At 31.3% G+C, this 18055-nt stretch overlaps 3 protein-coding genes and 1 long non-coding RNA gene across 10 annotated transcripts in view; 2 read left to right on the top strand and 2 right to left on the bottom strand.

Annotated features, from left to right (window-relative positions):
- Positions 1-1356, top strand: part of LOC117158478 (uncharacterized) — a 125641-nt gene extending 124285 nt beyond the window's left edge. The window contains exons 3-4 of the long non-coding RNA XR_013058449.1: positions 982-1181; positions 1285-1356. This is a non-coding gene — a long non-coding RNA (uncharacterized LOC117158478). The remainder of the gene's footprint in view (positions 1-981; positions 1182-1284) is intronic.
- Positions 1357-7836: 6480 nt separating this feature from the next.
- On the top strand, positions 7837-12765 carry Usp10 (ubiquitin specific protease 10). The gene is made up of 9 exons (XM_033337404.2): positions 7837-8286; positions 8880-9066; positions 9152-10504; positions 10585-10783; positions 10907-11156; positions 11237-11323; positions 11405-11569; positions 11644-11872; positions 11953-12765. Exons 1-9 carry the CDS (start codon positions 8257-8259, stop codon positions 12237-12239), a joined length of 2787 nt encoding a protein of 928 aa, XP_033193295.2. The 5' UTR covers positions 7837-8256; the 3' UTR covers positions 12240-12765.
- Positions 12766-13015: 250 nt separating this feature from the next.
- On the bottom strand, positions 13016-15123 carry LOC117158506 (uncharacterized protein C16orf52 homolog A). Of its 3 annotated transcripts, none has more exons than XM_076618736.1 (4): positions 14821-15123; positions 14459-14671; positions 14222-14395; positions 13016-14143 (listed from the first exon to the last, which is right to left on the bottom strand). In XM_076618736.1, the coding sequence occupies exons 1-4, from the start codon at positions 14921-14923 to the stop codon at positions 14109-14111; spliced, it is 525 nt and encodes a 174-aa protein (XP_076474851.1). In that variant the 5' UTR covers positions 14924-15123; the 3' UTR covers positions 13016-14108. The 3 variants fall into 3 exon arrangements, with proteins under 3 accessions (XP_076474851.1, XP_076474852.1, XP_033193368.1); XM_076618737.1 differs by having other exon boundaries at positions 14222-14383; positions 14821-15116; XM_033337477.2 differs by having other exon boundaries at positions 13016-14383; positions 14821-15114.
- A 144-nt stretch (positions 15124-15267) lies between these two features.
- On the bottom strand, positions 15268-18048 carry LOC117158491 (lariat debranching enzyme). Of its 5 annotated transcripts, XM_076618719.1 has the most exons (7): positions 17665-18045; positions 17261-17552; positions 16997-17097; positions 16845-16913; positions 16356-16628; positions 15638-15858; positions 15268-15561 (listed from the first exon to the last, which is right to left on the bottom strand). In XM_076618719.1, the coding sequence occupies exons 1-7, from the start codon at positions 17859-17861 to the stop codon at positions 15479-15481; spliced, it is 1236 nt and encodes a 411-aa protein (XP_076474834.1). In that variant the 5' UTR covers positions 17862-18045; the 3' UTR covers positions 15268-15478. The 5 variants fall into 5 exon arrangements, with proteins under 5 accessions (XP_076474834.1, XP_076474833.1, XP_033193327.1 ...); XM_076618718.1 differs by having other exon boundaries at positions 15638-15813; positions 16356-16913; positions 17665-18048; XM_033337436.2 differs by having other exon boundaries at positions 15268-15541; positions 16356-16913; positions 17665-18047.
- Between the last annotated feature and the right edge of the window lie 7 nt (positions 18049-18055).

Here is an 18055-nt window from a genome sequence, read left to right as displayed (position 1 = left end):
TTATAAGTTTGTTTTCGTTTAACGTCCATAAATATTCGGCTTGGAATTTCGCGGCAACGTTGCCACCGCAGTTTCGGACGCGTAATTGTAAAGCCATTTACGGATGGTATCGTCGAAACGAATATTTTATAAGAGAAAGTTTACTGGAAAATCGCACGATCGATCCTGAATGAAAATGGCAAAGCGTGCGCCCTGGTCGACGAACGTACAGCCGTCGCGCGCCAAGACACGCCAGCTACCGTAATAGTAATAGCCAAAATATTCGCCGATTTATTCGTCGTATGCGTGCATGTGAACAGGATTTCGTGGCATGTCGGCTGGCAACATGTGGTTCGACAAACGCAATCTGCCACTGACATTTCCAATTGAACCCGTCAAGGACTGTTCCGACGGCGAAACTGAACAAATTAATCTTCCGATACAACAACTAGTTTTGTTCTGCGAATCTTCCAAAGAAAAAAAAAAAAAAAAGAAAAAAAGAACAGCAACGTTATTTATCTTAGGATGCACGGACGTGTTTAAATCAGTGGTATTAGAGCACGAGGCAAGGAGCACAGGCCGCAAAAAGTGGAAAAGGGTTCTTATAGTCGTAGCTTTCCAGCTTCGACTAAGCCGATATGCATTCATTATAATAAGAAATGGAAGGCGGCGAGTGAAAAGTTTGAACGCGCCCTGGCTTATCAACTTCCTCTGAATTTTCTATTATTTAAGAGAACTCTCGTTCCATCTTGCACGCTCGCTCCCTCCAACTTGTCTCTCTTCGTTCTAGCCGCCTCCCTTCGTTTTGGCCGTTCGTGGCACTTCCTTCCAAACAGGCCGCGAAGGTACCGAGCAACTTAACTTAACTTTCTTCTTTCGATGCGGTGCAAAAGCTAAGATGCGCGGCATTTGAAGTTCCCGGAATAGCCATTAGCATATTTATTTGTCATTCAACGCAGCCTTAAACGCGTTTCACCCGTAAAACTGGCAACTTTCTTTCAGCTTGTACCATCGAGGATAGTGAACAATAAAGTACACCTGGCTGCTTGATATAGTTTACCTTCAAAAGTATACCAAGATGGCAAAGAAAAAGAGGAAATAATCGCAGAATCGAAGGATCAAACGTAAACCAAGGGGTGCGAGACTTAACGTAAAAGTTACTACACGGAAATGCGTACACATTTGCATATACCATTTTTAAGGTAAACCATTCTTTCGTGACCGTGTTATTTCATAACGCAATCTTTAGCGCGTGCCGCGAGCTAATGACATAATCACGCAATGAAGAAATGTTGCTATTTTCAGTTGCACCTTCTGGCGACAGGATACAAACAACGATTACGTCGTATGGTATTAATGGTCCATAATACAGACAGTGTAGATGACGCGTAAAAGTATTTCACCATAACGGGCCATAAACAAAGATATGACCAATCGGGTTTGCGAACGATTCGTGCCGAGAAAATCTTATCGGGTTAGACGTCGTTTCAAAGTATCGGAAAAATAAGTAACAAGAATGTTGCGAATAGAATAAAACCTTTAGAGGAAGGTCCATTTTTGAAACTAATGAAAAATGCTTTGGAATCCTTAATGTAAATTATAAATTAAACGATACTTAAAAAGATGATTCGATCAAAACAAATTTCTTTAATCGAGGCTCTATGCTTTAGGCCCTTTTAGGATCATAAGCTATGGCTCGCAAATACTATACTGTCACGTCTTATGCTATATATATATTCAATTAAAAACTGGCGCCACTCGAAACTATAGCCATCGTACGGACACCTACGCAAACTGGGTTGCCTGACTGCAGACTTTTCAAAACTAAAGCAGTCGGTAAACGGTGTTACGATACTCTTCAATTTCTGTATAATTATTGACAAAGTATAGACGTTATCTAATTAATCAACTACAATCGCTAACTAAGTACGGGATAGGCGTGACATTATACCACTGATCCTAAACAATTCGACTCAATCGTCCAAAGCGATAAAAATGGAGCTGGCATCTTACGGGATGTCGCGTCGCATGTTCTGTAATACCGACGAATATTCGAAGGTTTTTTCGTCGGGTCACGTCAGCATGCTCAAATACAGGATAGACTTTCTCGTCGATGCTTTGTGCGCCATATTCTGAAATACCGATCGTGTAAAAAAATTAGAGATTTTGCCGCTGACTACCATAGAGATATAAAGATAGAATACGCGAGCAAAGTGAAAAAACGGAATAGAAATAGAAAGAGAACGTTGCACAGAGACGCCCTTGTGCCTTTGCTTATGAGACATATGTAAATATAACAGCAATCAACGAGCGACGTCAATGTGTATGCTTGATTAGACAGGGACATATTCCAAGTTCCATTGATTCATTCTTGAATCTTTGATGTGATACTCATAATTTCAAGTACCATTTACGTAATAACTGTGTTAATAGATCTACGACAAAATTATTTATTGCATTAGTATATATAATAGAAAAAATGTGACATTAGACATAAAAAGCGAATAAATTATGGAAATAAGCCACAGTCTTTTAATCTCAATTTGGATTTGAAAGCTATCAAAAATGGAACATTTATTTTGAATATCAAGACGAAAAAAGAATTCATTAAAGTCATGATTTGTTTATCGAACTATTTAGTAATACATTTACACTACCATTTCGTAGGATGAATTCAACTGTTGCTCTTTGCATTAAAGATTGACGTCAATTCTATCATTTTCGTTTTTTTTCATTTCAACGACTGTATATGTACAGTTCCAATTATTCTCAACCATGGCCTTGCTTGTATAATTCCTATTTCGTTATATAATTTTTGAATAAATTGCCGAAAGTCGAATTTACGTCGAATTACACTCGTACAACGTTTTCTATACAAAATTCTTGAAAATAAACGATGCTCGCGAATGAACGTTAATCTGTGCACAGCAAGTTCAAACATTTTGTAAAGTCATTTCGTGATTAATTGATCGAAAATACTATGGACAAAAAAATGATAACTATAATAACGAACGCTCGCTGTTAATATTCTAAAATAATGAAAATCTTCACGATATATATCTCAACTAAATTATTACTCCATAAAATATTATTAACTTGATTATCGTTACTTTGCATATAAGTAGTAAATTTGTATATCATATGTTTCAAACTTATTTACATATCATCTCTGATTTTTCTTGAAATGTATATGCCCATATGAAATGACGAAATAAAGTCATATATAAACCATGACAGTCTTAAGTAATACAGCAATAAATTACAAATGTTCGTCAGTATCGCTAGTCAGAAAGCTAGCGATGGGGATCATCGGATTTGTTCATGACGTTTTTGGTCAGGAAAGTGAAAGCAGTATGCAATCGGATTTAATTGATTTATTTCTTTAGTGTGGTGAGTGTTTGTTAATGTCCTTTGTGAGATCTGTTGGGTGTTTCCTTTTTGATCTTCTTTTTATGATGCGCCGACCGTTTCCGCTGCCAGTCGGTTCGGGTGCGTTGCTATTCTTTCTCTGTACCTTCTTGCACATCTGTTAATCTCCACCTTGACCGTTGGTATTCCCAGGTCTTTCCGAATGTCCTTGTTTCTAACGTACCATGGCGCGTTTGCTATTGTTCTGAGTATTTTAGATTGCATTGCCTCTATTTTGGTTATATGGCCCCATAGTCCAAATTCGTTTTATGACCATTTTATATATTAAACGGAGGTTGGTGGATTAGGAAGAGTCTTAGCCGCCCGCGATAGAAAGTTGCTATTAGGAAGCATCGTACGTGGGAAAACCTAACATTCCCTTGTCAAGCCGTGGTAGACAATAGTCTTCAGAAAGTGATTTAAAAAAAGATATTTGTTCGATCTGAAGGACCTTAGCAAGCAAATTACTGGGATTTATGACGGGTACTTAAGGCTATTGAGGATACGTCGTAAGGATTAGCGGACATTTGATGTCCGGCTGGCCCGCGGTATATGGCCTGGTCTAGGTAGACGGTCGCCCGACGTAACAACCGCGATTTGCCCAACGTGACGAGAGACCGACACGTATGTCGGCTAGCGGATAAATTACAACCGATGCTATTGTACTACAAATGCTAAAAGCAAGCACAGTGATAAAGTAGTAACGAATGACTTTCCATGCTCTGGGTGAGCCAGAGGATGGAAAGCCATTAGTAGTTGCCCTCTTCAATGGCAGTTTGCCGGGTCTCTTCGGCTCATAGCCTCTTGTTCGGGCGCGATACCCGCTGAAACTTACATTCTAGGCTCGAAACTTTCTAAACCGCAAACCAAAAAATAACTTACAAAGGTGAAATAAAAATATAAATCGCGAAAGCTGATCCAAGCGCACATGGACTGACCAACGATCGCAACAGTGGTCGTTGCCCATTCGCATATGCGTGCTCGAGCGATACATAAACGTGCGTACCGAGACCCACTCGCGACCACGACCGCGCAATTCAAAATACCGATAGGCAAAACCATAAACGAGTGGCATTCCCCACTAGTTCTAGTTTTACTGTCGATTTTTCAAATTAGATTCCCTGAAACAGGTTGGTCACGCGAAAACGCGCCTAGCCGACCAGAGACTGTGCCAACCTGCCCGGGCCTACCTACTTATTATACGCAACAGACACGCCAGAAAGTATGCTACCTATCCTATCTAGCCCTATATTTAAAAATGGCAATACAGGCACACCAACACATTCACTCCACGATTCTCTCGCATACCACCCGGGCGCAAGGACCTACGCTAGAGAGGACGTCCCGGGACGCCTCCGACACCCGAGTTCAGCACGCTACTTGCACACTCTAATTTACGTACCATTTACCTGAAATCGACTTACGAGGACTAGCGACCATTGCGTACAACACAATAAAACTAATCCTCGATTTTAACTGCAAATATTCGTAATTCAAAGAGTGTATCTATTTTTCAGGAAAATTACAGATGGTACGAAATTTAGTACCATTTATTATAATTTAACAATAAAATTACTAATACCGATATCTACGATTCGCTATATTTCATAGGAAATCTGTTTTCGCCGGTTGTGATCAAAATGATTTATATTTTTTACTGCTTAAATTTATAGCAAATGAAATAAGCACTAAAACGACGCAATTCCACAGCCTACCCAAACACACTATGTAGAAAGTACGTCGCGCACGATACACTAACGCATCGTCAGTCGCTTAGAAATTGTTATGAAATCAATAGTCATCGTACTCATTGCCTTTTCCTCGCTCAAGTAGCACCTGGGCACGTGAGTGAGTTCCTGGCAATAAACACGGAAATGGTTAAACCTGAAAATCCTAACTAAAAAAAAGAATTAACTCATCTATTTTGCATTTAACGGGCTAATCTTTCTTCATTTTCTATTCTCGAGTTTTATCTCAATTACTATCACTGTATGCTCTACATTATTAATTTAATAAATTACCAAAATACCAATATTGAATTTACTTATAGAGAAGAGCACGAATAAGATGAACGCGATATGATAATTCAATCAAATAACTGACTTTTGTGAATTATTGAAATTCCATTACAAAAAGGACAAATTGACAATGAATAAGAAATTGATTTAATAATTGACTCAAAGTTAAATATTAATGCAAACAACCTCAAGCAATTTCTTCGTCAAAGCACATTTTTGAAAACACGAAAGCAATGTACAAAACTTTTTGCTTTGATTCCAAAATTTGCCTGTCGCGAAGTTTTTTCTTGCACATAAAATTCAATACATTTCTGTACGGCAGGTTTGAACTTTAATATCTCTATATGTATATTTTAAATTATTCAAAATACTCTAATTCAAAAATGAAAGGCAAATAATTAAATCCTTTGAAATAGTGGCATCAAAGAAAAGAATGTGAGATAAAAAATGACTTACTATTATTAAATATGCAATAATTGCAATTTTTAATGCAACAAAGTCGGGGAGTATACGATTTCGTCATTACGAAATATTTAATCGAATCATTCCAATTCTCCGTAAATATATATTTTTAGTATATTTCGATTTTGAAAGTAATTATAGTAAACATATCTTCGATCAAATTAATGGTTAATATAACATCGTTTGTATCAGGTGGCATCATTATTAATATTACTAATATAAAATTTATTAGTATCGTGTAATTAAAAAAACAAAAGCGATGTGCAAGAAAACCTATCCTGAACTAATAAATAATACATAGGAAAGGGAGACGTTACTACTCACGCGTATAATAAATACCCGCGATCACTGCGCTCGCGAAAAATTCTACGTAATACAACCAGTCACCCGTGTCGATTCGGACCTTTCGTCCTACGACATGACTGAATAACCAGAGGAACAAAAATGCATACGACTCACGATAAGATGCTAGGAACGTAGTCATTCACTGAATAATCGTAATCACTAATCAGTAGTCATTCACTAATAATCAGTAATCGTGAAGACTATCATCAAGGAGGAATCATGCAATCCCATGGAAGAAAACTGTAACGAGACATGGAATATTATAATTCGCTCTTAAGAGTAATATTAATTATTTGGAAAATTTGATCTAGTGGAAGATTAATCTCTGTTGATTTCTATTGAAATTTTAATGACAATATTCGATTCAAAAATGACAAATTTAAATACAACGAATAGGATTAAATGAAGTATAGATTACAAAATTACTTACATTTACATTTACATTACACTTACAAGGTCGTTTTCAGGAAACAGGAGCAAGACGAAAAAGTGATAAACTTTTAACAACATATAAATTATTATTATATATGAATAATATATATGTGTGATTAATTTATTCTGAAAGCTATGTGATGATTAACCAAACAATTTGAGATAACTAAATATAAATAATAAAATCTAAATGAAAGTGTTGATATAGACGAGATATCGCGCGAGTTTTCGCTCCACAAATTTTAATAGTTGAATGTCACCCCGCGCCACGCATCTCCTTTAAATTAACAGTGGTGAGGACTTCACAATCTTCTACGCCAATGAGAATGCTCGATTAAACTTTACAATATTTTCCACCAATAGGGACGCCTGATTTGACTTTACAATATTCTGGGCCAATAGAAACGCTCGTTTTTCCCATATAGGCGCGCGCTAATTTAACCTGGTCAAATAAGCATCATATAACCAATAATTAGTCAGTAATCAAATAGTTGTAACGTGATCATAATTAAATTGATGAGTAGAAAACATATTTAAAATAATGTTCATTAACAATTAAATTATGTTCGTAATGGAAAATGTTCTGTGCCTCACCAATGATAGTATGTACATATGCATTTGTACTCACTTTTATACAAACTGAATGAATAAATTATTGATTATATAAAATGGTCATTTTGAATAGAAGATACTATGCTCTCAATTTTTTTTAATTTTGTCACGTTCTAACTGAATAAATGATTTTATCTCCAAAGTCGTTAATAACAAGTTCAGGCAAGAATCTTTAGTAACTGAATTTGTAAATTTGAATCTGAATTCAAATTTGAAACTTAACAAAGGGGAATCTTTTTACTTCCTGCTTTGCTTTTAATTTAAAGATCTAAGAATATTAATCTTCTTTCGTACTACTAGGATAAAGTTAACTGTTCTGAACGAGCAAAAGTTACACTAAATAATTTTCTCACTTACCAAACATTTGTTTAACATTGCATATGCTTGAAGAAAATAAATTACATCTTGAGATATGTTCAGCTTATATGTTGTACAAAAAAAATAGTTAGAAAATTAAAACACATTTCAATACAATCTTACAGGTATGACATACATAGTTCTAGACTTTATAGAAACAGAACAAACTGAAATAAAGTGAAATTTATAAAATAATGCAAATTTCCAAGGTAACTAGATGTCTTGATTTCTCACGTTGACCAATATAAAAAGGGAGGGAACAAGAAAGCGGGAAAGTCTGTTTCGGTAGATATTCCTGCAAAACACTAGTAATGATAGTGACGAGTGGCGACACCAATCTTGTGAACAAAAGAAATAATAGTGAAGCAACGTGCTTGGGCCATTTTAGCCATATAACTGCCGGAATATGATCATTCATACTGTGTAATTTGTTAATAGTTTATCATTCGCCTTCCTCATTTTATTGTTGCATAGAAATAATACAAATACTGTGTTTTTGTAATTGAATACACTTTTTATATAATTTCCATACAAATAGAAAACAAAATTACTAATATCAGCGTCGATCCTTTTTGCTGCCGACACAAATCATTGAAGCCTCATGTTTCTCTGCTGGTATTATTTTTAATGTTTTATACGCTATATGGATTTAAGGATGGATATTCGAAATGAGGTATGATATTTATTAATAAAAATTTTGACTACTTAAAACATAGAATTAATGTTATTCTCAATGATTTTTTTATTGTTATGGGATTTGAGGTTAGGTTTATGGTTAGAAGATAAAATTGAAACTATTATTGATCACAAAATTGTAACTAAAGAAATATATCATTTACATAATAGAATGTTGCGATATCGTGTAATTGTAGGAAAGGTATATTTATTATTATACAATATTATATTACTGTTATATTAAGTTATATTAGTTTAAATTGATTATCATTCCTTTATACATATATACATGTATTTTTGTAATATTTTGTAAATTCCTTGAAATTAATGTATATTAATAATTGTTTAATTAACAAAGAGAACAAAATAATTGTGTGTGTGAACTAATTTTAGTAACTGATTATTGATTGACCTGAAATTATTTCTGAATATTATACGTAATTCGTTTTTGCGTAATATAAATAAATTATATGATATGCAATGCTTCGCCATAAACAATATTACATAGATTATTTTAATACATTTTATTTCAATATTATTTCTTGTGATATTAAGATATTAAGTTTTAATTAATATCTTATTTTATTTCAGCTTGATTTCCAATTCTTAGATTTACATGATTTAAATGACAATGATAAGAATCATTTAATAGGTATTTTAAAATCCAATGTCGCTAATGACACCTTGAAATTGCCATGGGACACAGTTGAATCTGGTAATGACGTCAATGCTTCTATAACAGAAATTGCACAAGTTCATAATCAATGGTATCATAATGGTAATTCTTTTATTTACTTATTTATTCAGATTGTATATATCTTATATTTATTTGTGTATTATATTGAACTTTGTCATTCATTTAGCAATGCCACCACAACCCTCGTATACACAACAAATAATGTGTAGTGATTGGCAGGGACCAATTTATCCTGTTCCAACAGATGCTCATATACAGCCATTTATGCCTGCTATGACTTATTCTCATCCTGGATATAATCTTGGAAATGAAATTCATGATGTTAGTTGTAACAGGGAAACTAATAGAAGGAACAATCGAGGAAGAGGAATAAGAAGAGATAATTTCAATCGTGGAATAAATCCTACAAATGAAATGCAATCAGGATATATGGGAGAGCAGGGCCAATTCCATCCACCATTATCTTTTGTTGTTATGTATCCAGATCAAACACAACAGCAACAATTCTCTGGTCATGTTCATTATCCTCCACTAGCTATATATCAGCCAAATATTCATACACATACAAATACACATCCTCATACGCAACCTGCTTATGGATATCCTCCATATCATCATCCTTCAGGAAATATAAGATGTGTTCGACAAGCACCACCTATGCTTTCTCAACCTACCCAAGAATGTACTAAAGTACAAGCTACAAAGTCTCATGAGAAACGAGTACAGAATCTTTATACACCGGTTAAGCAACCTTTTCATCAAGTAACTGAAGAGGATAATTCTTCACAGACCAATATAGTCACTACAGTTATAACTTTAAATAACAGTAAGGTAGAACAATGTACCGATAATGTAGATGAAAATACTGCCAATAGGAAAAATTCAAACACAAATGGGAAAGTACCACCCGTTAATGTTAAAATAGAGCATAACATTGTATCTACTGTAAATGAAAAATGCAATGGAGCAGAAAAAAATGATGTACCATGCGTGAATATTAATAGCAGTATTGAAGTGAAACAAAATGGAGAAACTGATAAAGAATATAAGAATGAAACTGTTTCTAGTATTAAAACTACTGTTGTTAAAACATTATCAAAACCAATTTGTAAAAGTGAAAATGAAGCACATAAGGAAGATATTTCTAGGAAAAATAGGCAAGATGAAATTATTATTAAAACCCCAAGCAACTCTTCTAATGCAGCAAATACTCCAATAATTGTACCTGCTACACCATCCCCAGCTTCATCTAGCATATCTTGGGCTAGTATTTTAAAAAAAGGAAGTGCAGAAGCACAACAAAATCTGTCAAATTACAAACCAACAGCGCGTATTAATCCTCTGCCAATCACAGAGAATAATATAACATCACAAGTTTCAACGGAGAAAGATCAACCTAGCAGTACAATACTATTTACAAATGAAAATATTTCATCTAATATACGAAATAAAAGTAAAAATTCTCAAGCAGAATCATTACAGAATCATTATAATGATCCTATTGCCTTTCGTATGGGTGGTAAATATTGCTCAAATTTATTTATTTTAAATATTTTCTGATCTAAATACATCTAATATATCTTTAATTTCTTCTTCTAGAATTCTTATTAAGTTATCAGATGGATAAGCAAACTGTGAGTTTATTACCTAGAGGATTGACAAACCGTAGTAATTATTGTTATATTAATAGTATATTACAAGCTTTGCTTGCTTGTCCACCTTTTTACAATCTTTTAATGGCACTACCACATTCTAAAAGTTCCAATAAAATGTCTTCCACTCCACTTATTGATAATATGTAAGTGAAAATGAAATTTATTAGGATATCTAATGTAAATGTAATATTTCTGTACATTAAATTTAGCGCATATTATGTCATTTCGATAATGTTCCCTAAAATGTTTAATTATTTTTTATGCAGGATCAAATTTGTACATGAGTTTACACCTTTATCAGATGGTGCTCGACTAGCCAGGAAAGATCGAGCAAATAAACGAGGGGAAGATTCAATAGTAGATATACAAAGTGGAGTGGCCTTTGAACCATTTTACGTATATACAATGTTAAAAAATACGTCAGCTGCGGGCGTATTTTCTGTGGAAGGGCGGCAAGAAGACGCAGAAGAATTTCTCTCGTGCCTTCTGAATGGTATCAATGACGAAATGCTTGAAGTATGTATGATCTTAATTAACATTCGTCTTAATGTGAATTTTGATAGCATAATATGGATAATATTATTTCTTTATTCCAGCTTATAAAACTAGTAAATAACGATCAAAACGTAACAAATAATATTGAAAATAATATAACTTATAACAATGGAGAAGAAGAATGGAAGGTAAAATACAACATATTTCAACTAAATAATTTAACAATTAATTATCGAAGAAAGGTATTAATACCAAGATTTGGATTGTAGGTTATGGGTCCAAAGAATAAAGGATCTATTACACGGTGTACCGAATTTGGAAGAACACCATTATCCGATATATTTCGTGGGCAATTGAGATCTAGAGTATCACGAGCAGGAGAACAGCCGACAGACAATGTCCAACCCTTTTTTACGTTACAACTTGATATTGAAGTACTAATACTCATAAAGAAATCCAATATAATATTGCAATACAATAATATATTAATACAATGTTTTACTTTTAGAAAGCAGAATCCGTGAAAGGTGCTCTCGAAATTCTTGTTGGGAAAGATCAGTTGGAAGGGATGACATGCAGCAAAACAAAACAACAGATAGAAGCTTGGAAGCAAGTTACTTTAGAAGAATTACCTGTCATTCTTATATTACATCTAAAATGGTTTGACTATAAACTCGATGGTTGCTCAAAAATTGTGAAAAGTGTGGAATTTCCAATTGATTTAAAGTTGGATAGCAGTTAGTAGACAATTTATTAATTCTTTTCATTAAATTTATAAAATTCAAATCAATTAAATTATCAAATTCATCTGTTACAGAATTCCTCTCGCCAAATGCTATAAAGAAACTAAATCCTAAGCAAAAGCATTATAAACTGTTTGCTGTTACTTACCATGATGGCAAAGAGGCAACAAAAGGTCATTATGTTACAGATGCTTTTCACGTGGGATATGGTGGATGGGTCAGGTATGATGATAGTTCATTAAAAGGTGTTTCTGAAAGTAATGTATTAAAACCTACACCTCCAAGAGTTCCATATTTATTATATTATCGACGATGTGACACTATTGGGAATAACCAGTCAAATAGTGGTAAAGCACGTTAAAGCAAAAAGCATTAATTATGAATATAAATAAATCTATATTCTGAGCCTAAAGAGGCAACTTGAAAAAATAGATTTTACAGGTTTGTGGTTCTTGTTGATATTTGTATCTAAGTACAGAGAATGTTTATTAACCAATATCATAAAAAAATAGAAAAGTATTTCTTTTCAATATGCTGTACTTCCATGAAACATTTGTACTAAGAATGTTGTTACAAGTTTTATGCATAGTTTTCTTGGTACGCGAAATAAATAATAGTTGAAGTTGAAGTTAAAGAAGAGTTTTGATTTTGGCATTCATAGTTCTATTGAAGTTAATAAGCGCTTACACATTACATTTTATCAAAATATTAAATGTCATGATCTCTTGTACATATCCTTCATACTCTGATTATGAATATACAATGTATAAGAAAAGGATATACATAATAATCTTGTAGAAAAGAAGGCAAAAATAGAGAAAGGTTTTTCTACTTTAATGACAAAATTTCTATGAAATGCAAATTTTATATATGTCTGAAGAAAGATACATCTTATGCCTTAAGTTATTTTTGTATATAACCTTCCTGCGCCCTTATAATATTCCAACCTGCCAATTATTTTTAGCATATATTAGTTTGATAGCTATTTTATAATTTAAAAAAAAGATAATTGAATACCCATTCAAAATACATATGTATTTCGTGATAATATTTCTTTATGCCATATTATTAAAATAAATATTTGGAAAAAGTAAAAAATAGAGATTTTGAACAAAACAAAATAATTGGTAAGATGGAATACTAACGTTATCAGTGAAGAAGATTGTATAAATATGAAATTTGTGTACAAAACTACCTTGTATGTGTCAAACTTGTGTCTTTAATTACAGTTCTTTAAAAAACAAAAAAAAACAAAACAAAACAAAAAAAAAGAAATACAAATATATTCATGTATTGCCATTTTATACATGTTAATACATGTAACAGAATACATTTTCTATTTTTTGTAATAAGTTTAGTGAATGAATTAATTTAATGACTACAAATTTGGTTGTATTCGTATCGTTATTATAAAAATACTCTAACAATTTCAAGATACTTATCAACGAAATATGTTAAAAGTATAAAAATTACTGTATACTTAATTGATTTTATATAGGTAATGTGTTAAATGTTTTGTTTTGCTTTGGGCTAGTGTGTGTACGGTTTTACTCTCCTGTTTCACATCATTCTTCGCAAGTCTTTTTTAATTCTTTCTAGTTTATAAATATATTGATATTCATATATGAATATAATCTGTTGATAAAGCAACAAAATTCCCATTGCAAAACATCTTATTTAAATTCTATTTCTCACATAATGTAGATAAGAAATACTTTTAGTAAAATAATACTTCCTATGAAGATGTAAAAATATATATATATATTTATATATATATATATATTAAAATGTATATTTAAGATTTATAAAAATTAATAAAAATATGTATATATGTTATCAAAACTTGATTATCATTTACTAAAAGATATTTTTTATTTCAAATATTGACACTTGATTACACATATTATAATTACTTTTTTTTATCATAGCACTGTGACATTTAAAATTCGTGAAAAAATTACAACCATATAATATATTTTAATAAATAAAGAGTACAAAAGATTGTTTAATACTTATTAATTAATAAACTTACTATTAATTACTTATTTCTAATAGCTCTCAGTTATATAATATTTCAGTTATATATAATATTTGATTGTATATAATAACAGATCTTTTCATTCTAGTTATATAATAACAAATATTTATTCTAATTATTTATATTCTATCTTTATTCTAATTATAAATAAGACCCTTAATATTTAACAGTTTTGTTGCATCTCATAATATATCATGTAGCTTTAAATCCTACAGAATATGCAATAGCTACGAACAATATCATACAGATATAAAAAATATATTGAGGAAATGATATATGCTAAAAATGTGGGAGACAAACTTTACCAGCAAATAATTCTGAAATTACTGTTATCCACAAAGCTAAAACAAAAAGTATATAAGAAATGCCAACTTGATGTGAATTTGGTAACTGATATGGTTGTCCACCAATCTCATCAATGTGAAAACCCATTGGAAATATAACAGCTGCTAAGCAAAACAGCACCACTAAAATAAAATCTTATATTTTTTATGTAAAAAATTCATTTTTAAAAGGTAATTAACATTATTAATTGCACTTACTAGCTGTAAATCCTACCCATCTTGCATAGGAAATAACATTACGATCCCAATGAGAAGTAGCTAATAATATTATAGTGGCTGTTATTAAAATGCAACCAACAAAAATACAAATAAGAGCCATAAACCATTCTGGTTCCAAATTTGAACTGTAACAAACTGGAGGTCTATTATATAAAGTCATACATGACCACATTAGTCCTAGTCTTGTATCTCCTAAAAAAATTTTAGTTTGTGAAAAGAACTTATACTTAAATACATATATATTACATTATATAAATAATAAAATTTATTACATTATACCATTAAAACCATGTAATTACTAAGAAATAAATAAAAGAAAAATATAATTTCTAATCACTCACCACCAACATCAGTAATAATCCAATCAGGCATAGCCAGACTGACAATTGCAAATATATCGGCAGCAAAAAATAATGTTCCCGAAATAATTGTTAACTTATCCATTTTGTATTAATAATAATTAAATAATTTTACTTTAAGTTACTAGAAATAGTTAGTATCATTGATGTCAAAATGTTATTTTCTAATAATTGGGACAAAAGTAATTTTATTTCGAGGTTTGTTTTATTATGCTATTGATGTCACTTCGTTCGGAAGTACACAGTTTTCTAACCTAAACACTCGTGACATGTAATACACACTTAATAGTACATACATATGTACCTATGTGTATGTATGTATGTATATATATATATATTTTATATATATTTTATATATATATATAAAAGTAAGTACATATCTTATATTAATAAAATAATATAAAAAAGGTACAAAAAAAAATACAAACAGTGAATTAATGTATATTTATTAAATAACAAAATTAATATAATTAATATATATTATTTTTACACAAGTAAAAACACGATTTTTTACAAAAAATAAAATACATAATCATGTACCCATTTTTATTACATAATTTATTAAAATTTTCCTATACAACATTGTGTCTCATGAAATTAAAATATTCCAAATTTAACTATAAAATACCTTAATTTCCAGTTAAAGTGTATTCGAATATATAGAATAATTTCGACGTTTAAATTTCTTACAATTTGGTTCAGTCTGTATGAAATGATTATCACCTGCAAAATAAATAATGTGTCTTACTACATAAAGAATGGTGAAGACATTATAATTAGATAGTAATACATCACTCACCATCACCTGTACAATCATGATTTACTGCTGATGATAAATTGTTAAGACTTTCATTTGTTGTATCCTTACTGCTACTTATTTCTGATTCTTGCTCTTCACTATTGCTTTTTGGAGATAAATTTAATGGCGATGTCCGATTAAATGAGTCACTAGCTAATCTTCCATCAAATGTAGAACTTAAAACATTATCTTCATCAAAGGAAATAGAAATTTCGTGGGAGCTAGATATATGTTTTCATTATTAATGATTCGTTTGATTTCAATTCGGATTTACTACAGAATCCGGGTTGTAAAATTTTTGGCTGAATGTATCTTTCAGTAGATATTTCAAATCGCTAAAGCCGAAAATGAGGATCATTTATCGCGGAAATGAACAGCTTTAAAGATTCATGCTTATTATATTTGACCGACAAAGATCTTAATTATAAAAATCCGTCTAATCTGTTGCCTTACGACGACCAGAAAATAAATAATAATCCAGACCTAATTCAATACTCACGATTCAAATGTATACAGAGAAATAAATTTTAAAAAAGGTCACGTTAAAAACCACGAATTCGTCACACAAAAAAAAGCTGAGCACAATTTTCTATGCTTCGCTTTCGCGAAAAACGATCCCCATTTTCGGCTTCAACAACCTTAAAAAGTGTCATTCCAGCCGAATAATTGCAATCCAGATACTATAGTAAAGCCTTCAGAGTTCTTTTGTATTACTTACTTTTGTATTAATAGTAGTAAAACAGATGGATCGTCAATACCCAAAGTATCACAAAATTGGGTTGTTTGACTATTTAGTATCAATTGTGGTGATACCACTGACACACCTGTACAATCAGGATTATATGATTTTACAGTTTGTGTAAAATTCAATGGAATTTCTAAATTACAGTTAAATTTTTTTAAAACCATTGCTTTCTCTTCTACGGTTGGTGTAAATACCCATCTAGTATTACCATATTGTCCAGGCATATAGTGAATTCCACTTTTGACACTTAATAAATGATTTGTTAAATATAATATTGTTAACCATTCTAAGTCATAATGTAATTTCAGTGGTAAATCTGAATTATGTTTAATTTCAAGTACTTGAAGAAATTTTCTTTTTGGGAGACATTTATCTAGAGCTAGAAATTTAGTTACTCTTGTTCCACCTTTTTCAGTAACAAGAGCTGCAAATTTACAGTGTAAGTGAGCAGAAAACCAATACCTTGGATAATGATGTTCCAAAAGTTCCATACTTGGTGGACTACCAAGCACATTATTCTTGATATCATTTCTACAATAAAACAATAATATATTGCAAACACTCATATATTCAAAAATTGATATATTTTACATAAGTGGCTTTTATTATCTTACTTGAAAAAAGGTTTTTCTTTTAATAAAACATTTTCATTTCCATATTTAGTTATGCCTGATGGCCAATCATGTGACAAGAAAATATCAATATTACCAGTAAGCTGTAAATGATACAAATCATAAACAAAATGAATAATAATGAACATAGAACAATAATAAATAACAAAATAAAAAATAATATGATTAACAAAAAAGTTGTTCTTATGTTACTTTTATAAAATCTATGTCCAAAATATGAAAAAGTAGGTATTATCAATGTATTACCTGTTTTAATCTAAATATCTCTAAATTTCTGATATGATATACACTTCTTATCGTGTTTTCAGTATATGGTGGTTTTTCATGATGTCCCTGCATCCAATGTTGACTTTTATATATACCTGATAATCCTGCAATTCTAATACCACCTATTGTTATTACACTGGCATATCCTAAATAATAAATATTAGGAGCCACCCAACCACCATATGGTAGTTCTTGAAGATAATTGGAAGCTTCATGATTTCCTCCAATAAATATTGTTAACACAGGAGCAACTTTCTCACCAGAATAATATCTATAAAATTTGTAAGGTTCTTAAGGGCTTCTTAAATAACATGACAGATAAAAAGATAATTCAATTTATCTAACCGTTTCAATTTTAATAACATATTGGGTTGGCAACTCACTTATAAAAGGTACGCATGTCTTTATATTTATCAGATATTGCCATACATTTTAAATCACTCAAATTTCTTGTTGCTTGGAAATCTCCACAACAAATAAGTAAATCTATTTTTTTCCCACTAACTTTTTCTATTTCTTGGATAGTCTCGTAAATAATATCCAATTCGCCGTGTGCACAACCTTCTACAGCAATTCTCATCTTTCTTTCTAAATATCCTTCATTCAATTCTTATTATATATTATATATATTTCTTATATATTATGATAGTTCTCGATGTGGTAAATGACACATTCATATATTTTTCACTTAATTATATAATTAAAATTGATAAAAGATTTCAAAGCATTAAAATAAGCAGATAGAGTAATCATGTAATCTAATCTAACCTATGT

Source organism: Bombus vancouverensis, chromosome 5 (assembly GCF_051014615.1).
Source record: "Bombus vancouverensis nearcticus chromosome 5, iyBomVanc1_principal, whole genome shotgun sequence".
NCBI classification, from domain to species: Eukaryota; Metazoa; Arthropoda; class Insecta; order Hymenoptera; family Apidae; genus Bombus; species Bombus vancouverensis.
This window is presented reverse-complemented; position numbering and strand designations above follow the sequence as displayed.

Bases quoted from the DNA above. Each gene is read 5' to 3' on its own strand.
- Usp10 (XM_033337404.2), top strand. From the start codon at position 8,257: ATGGATTTAAGGATGGATATTCGAAATGAG. The intron at 10,505-10,584 runs GTAAATATTGCT...TTCTTCTTCTAG, and splicing joins TATTGCCTTTCGTATGGGTG to AATTCTTATTAAGTTATCAG. The intron at 10,784-10,906 runs GTAAGTGAAAAT...TTTTTTATGCAG, and splicing joins ACTCCACTTATTGATAATAT to GATCAAATTTGTACATGAGT.
- LOC117158506 (XM_076618736.1), bottom strand. From the start codon at position 14,923: ATGGATAAGTTAACAATTATTTCGGGAACATTATTTTTTGCTGCCGAT. The intron at 14,672-14,820 runs GTGAGTGATTAG...AAATTTTTTTAG, and splicing joins GATTATTACTGATGTTGGTG to GAGATACAAGACTAGGACTA. The intron at 14,144-14,221 runs GTAAAGTTTGTC...TATTGTTCGTAG, and splicing joins AATTTCAGAATTATTTGCTG to CTATTGCATATTCTGTAGGA.
- LOC117158491 (XM_033337435.2), bottom strand. From the start codon at position 17,861: ATGAGAATTGCTGTAGAAGGTTGTGCACACGGCGAATTGGATATTATT. The intron at 17,098-17,260 runs GTAATACATTGA...TATCATTTACAG, and splicing joins AGATATTTAGATTAAAACAG to CTTACTGGTAATATTGATAT. The intron at 16,914-16,996 runs GTAAGATAATAA...GTTTTATTGTAG, and splicing joins AAAGAAAAACCTTTTTTCAA to AAATGATATCAAGAATAATG.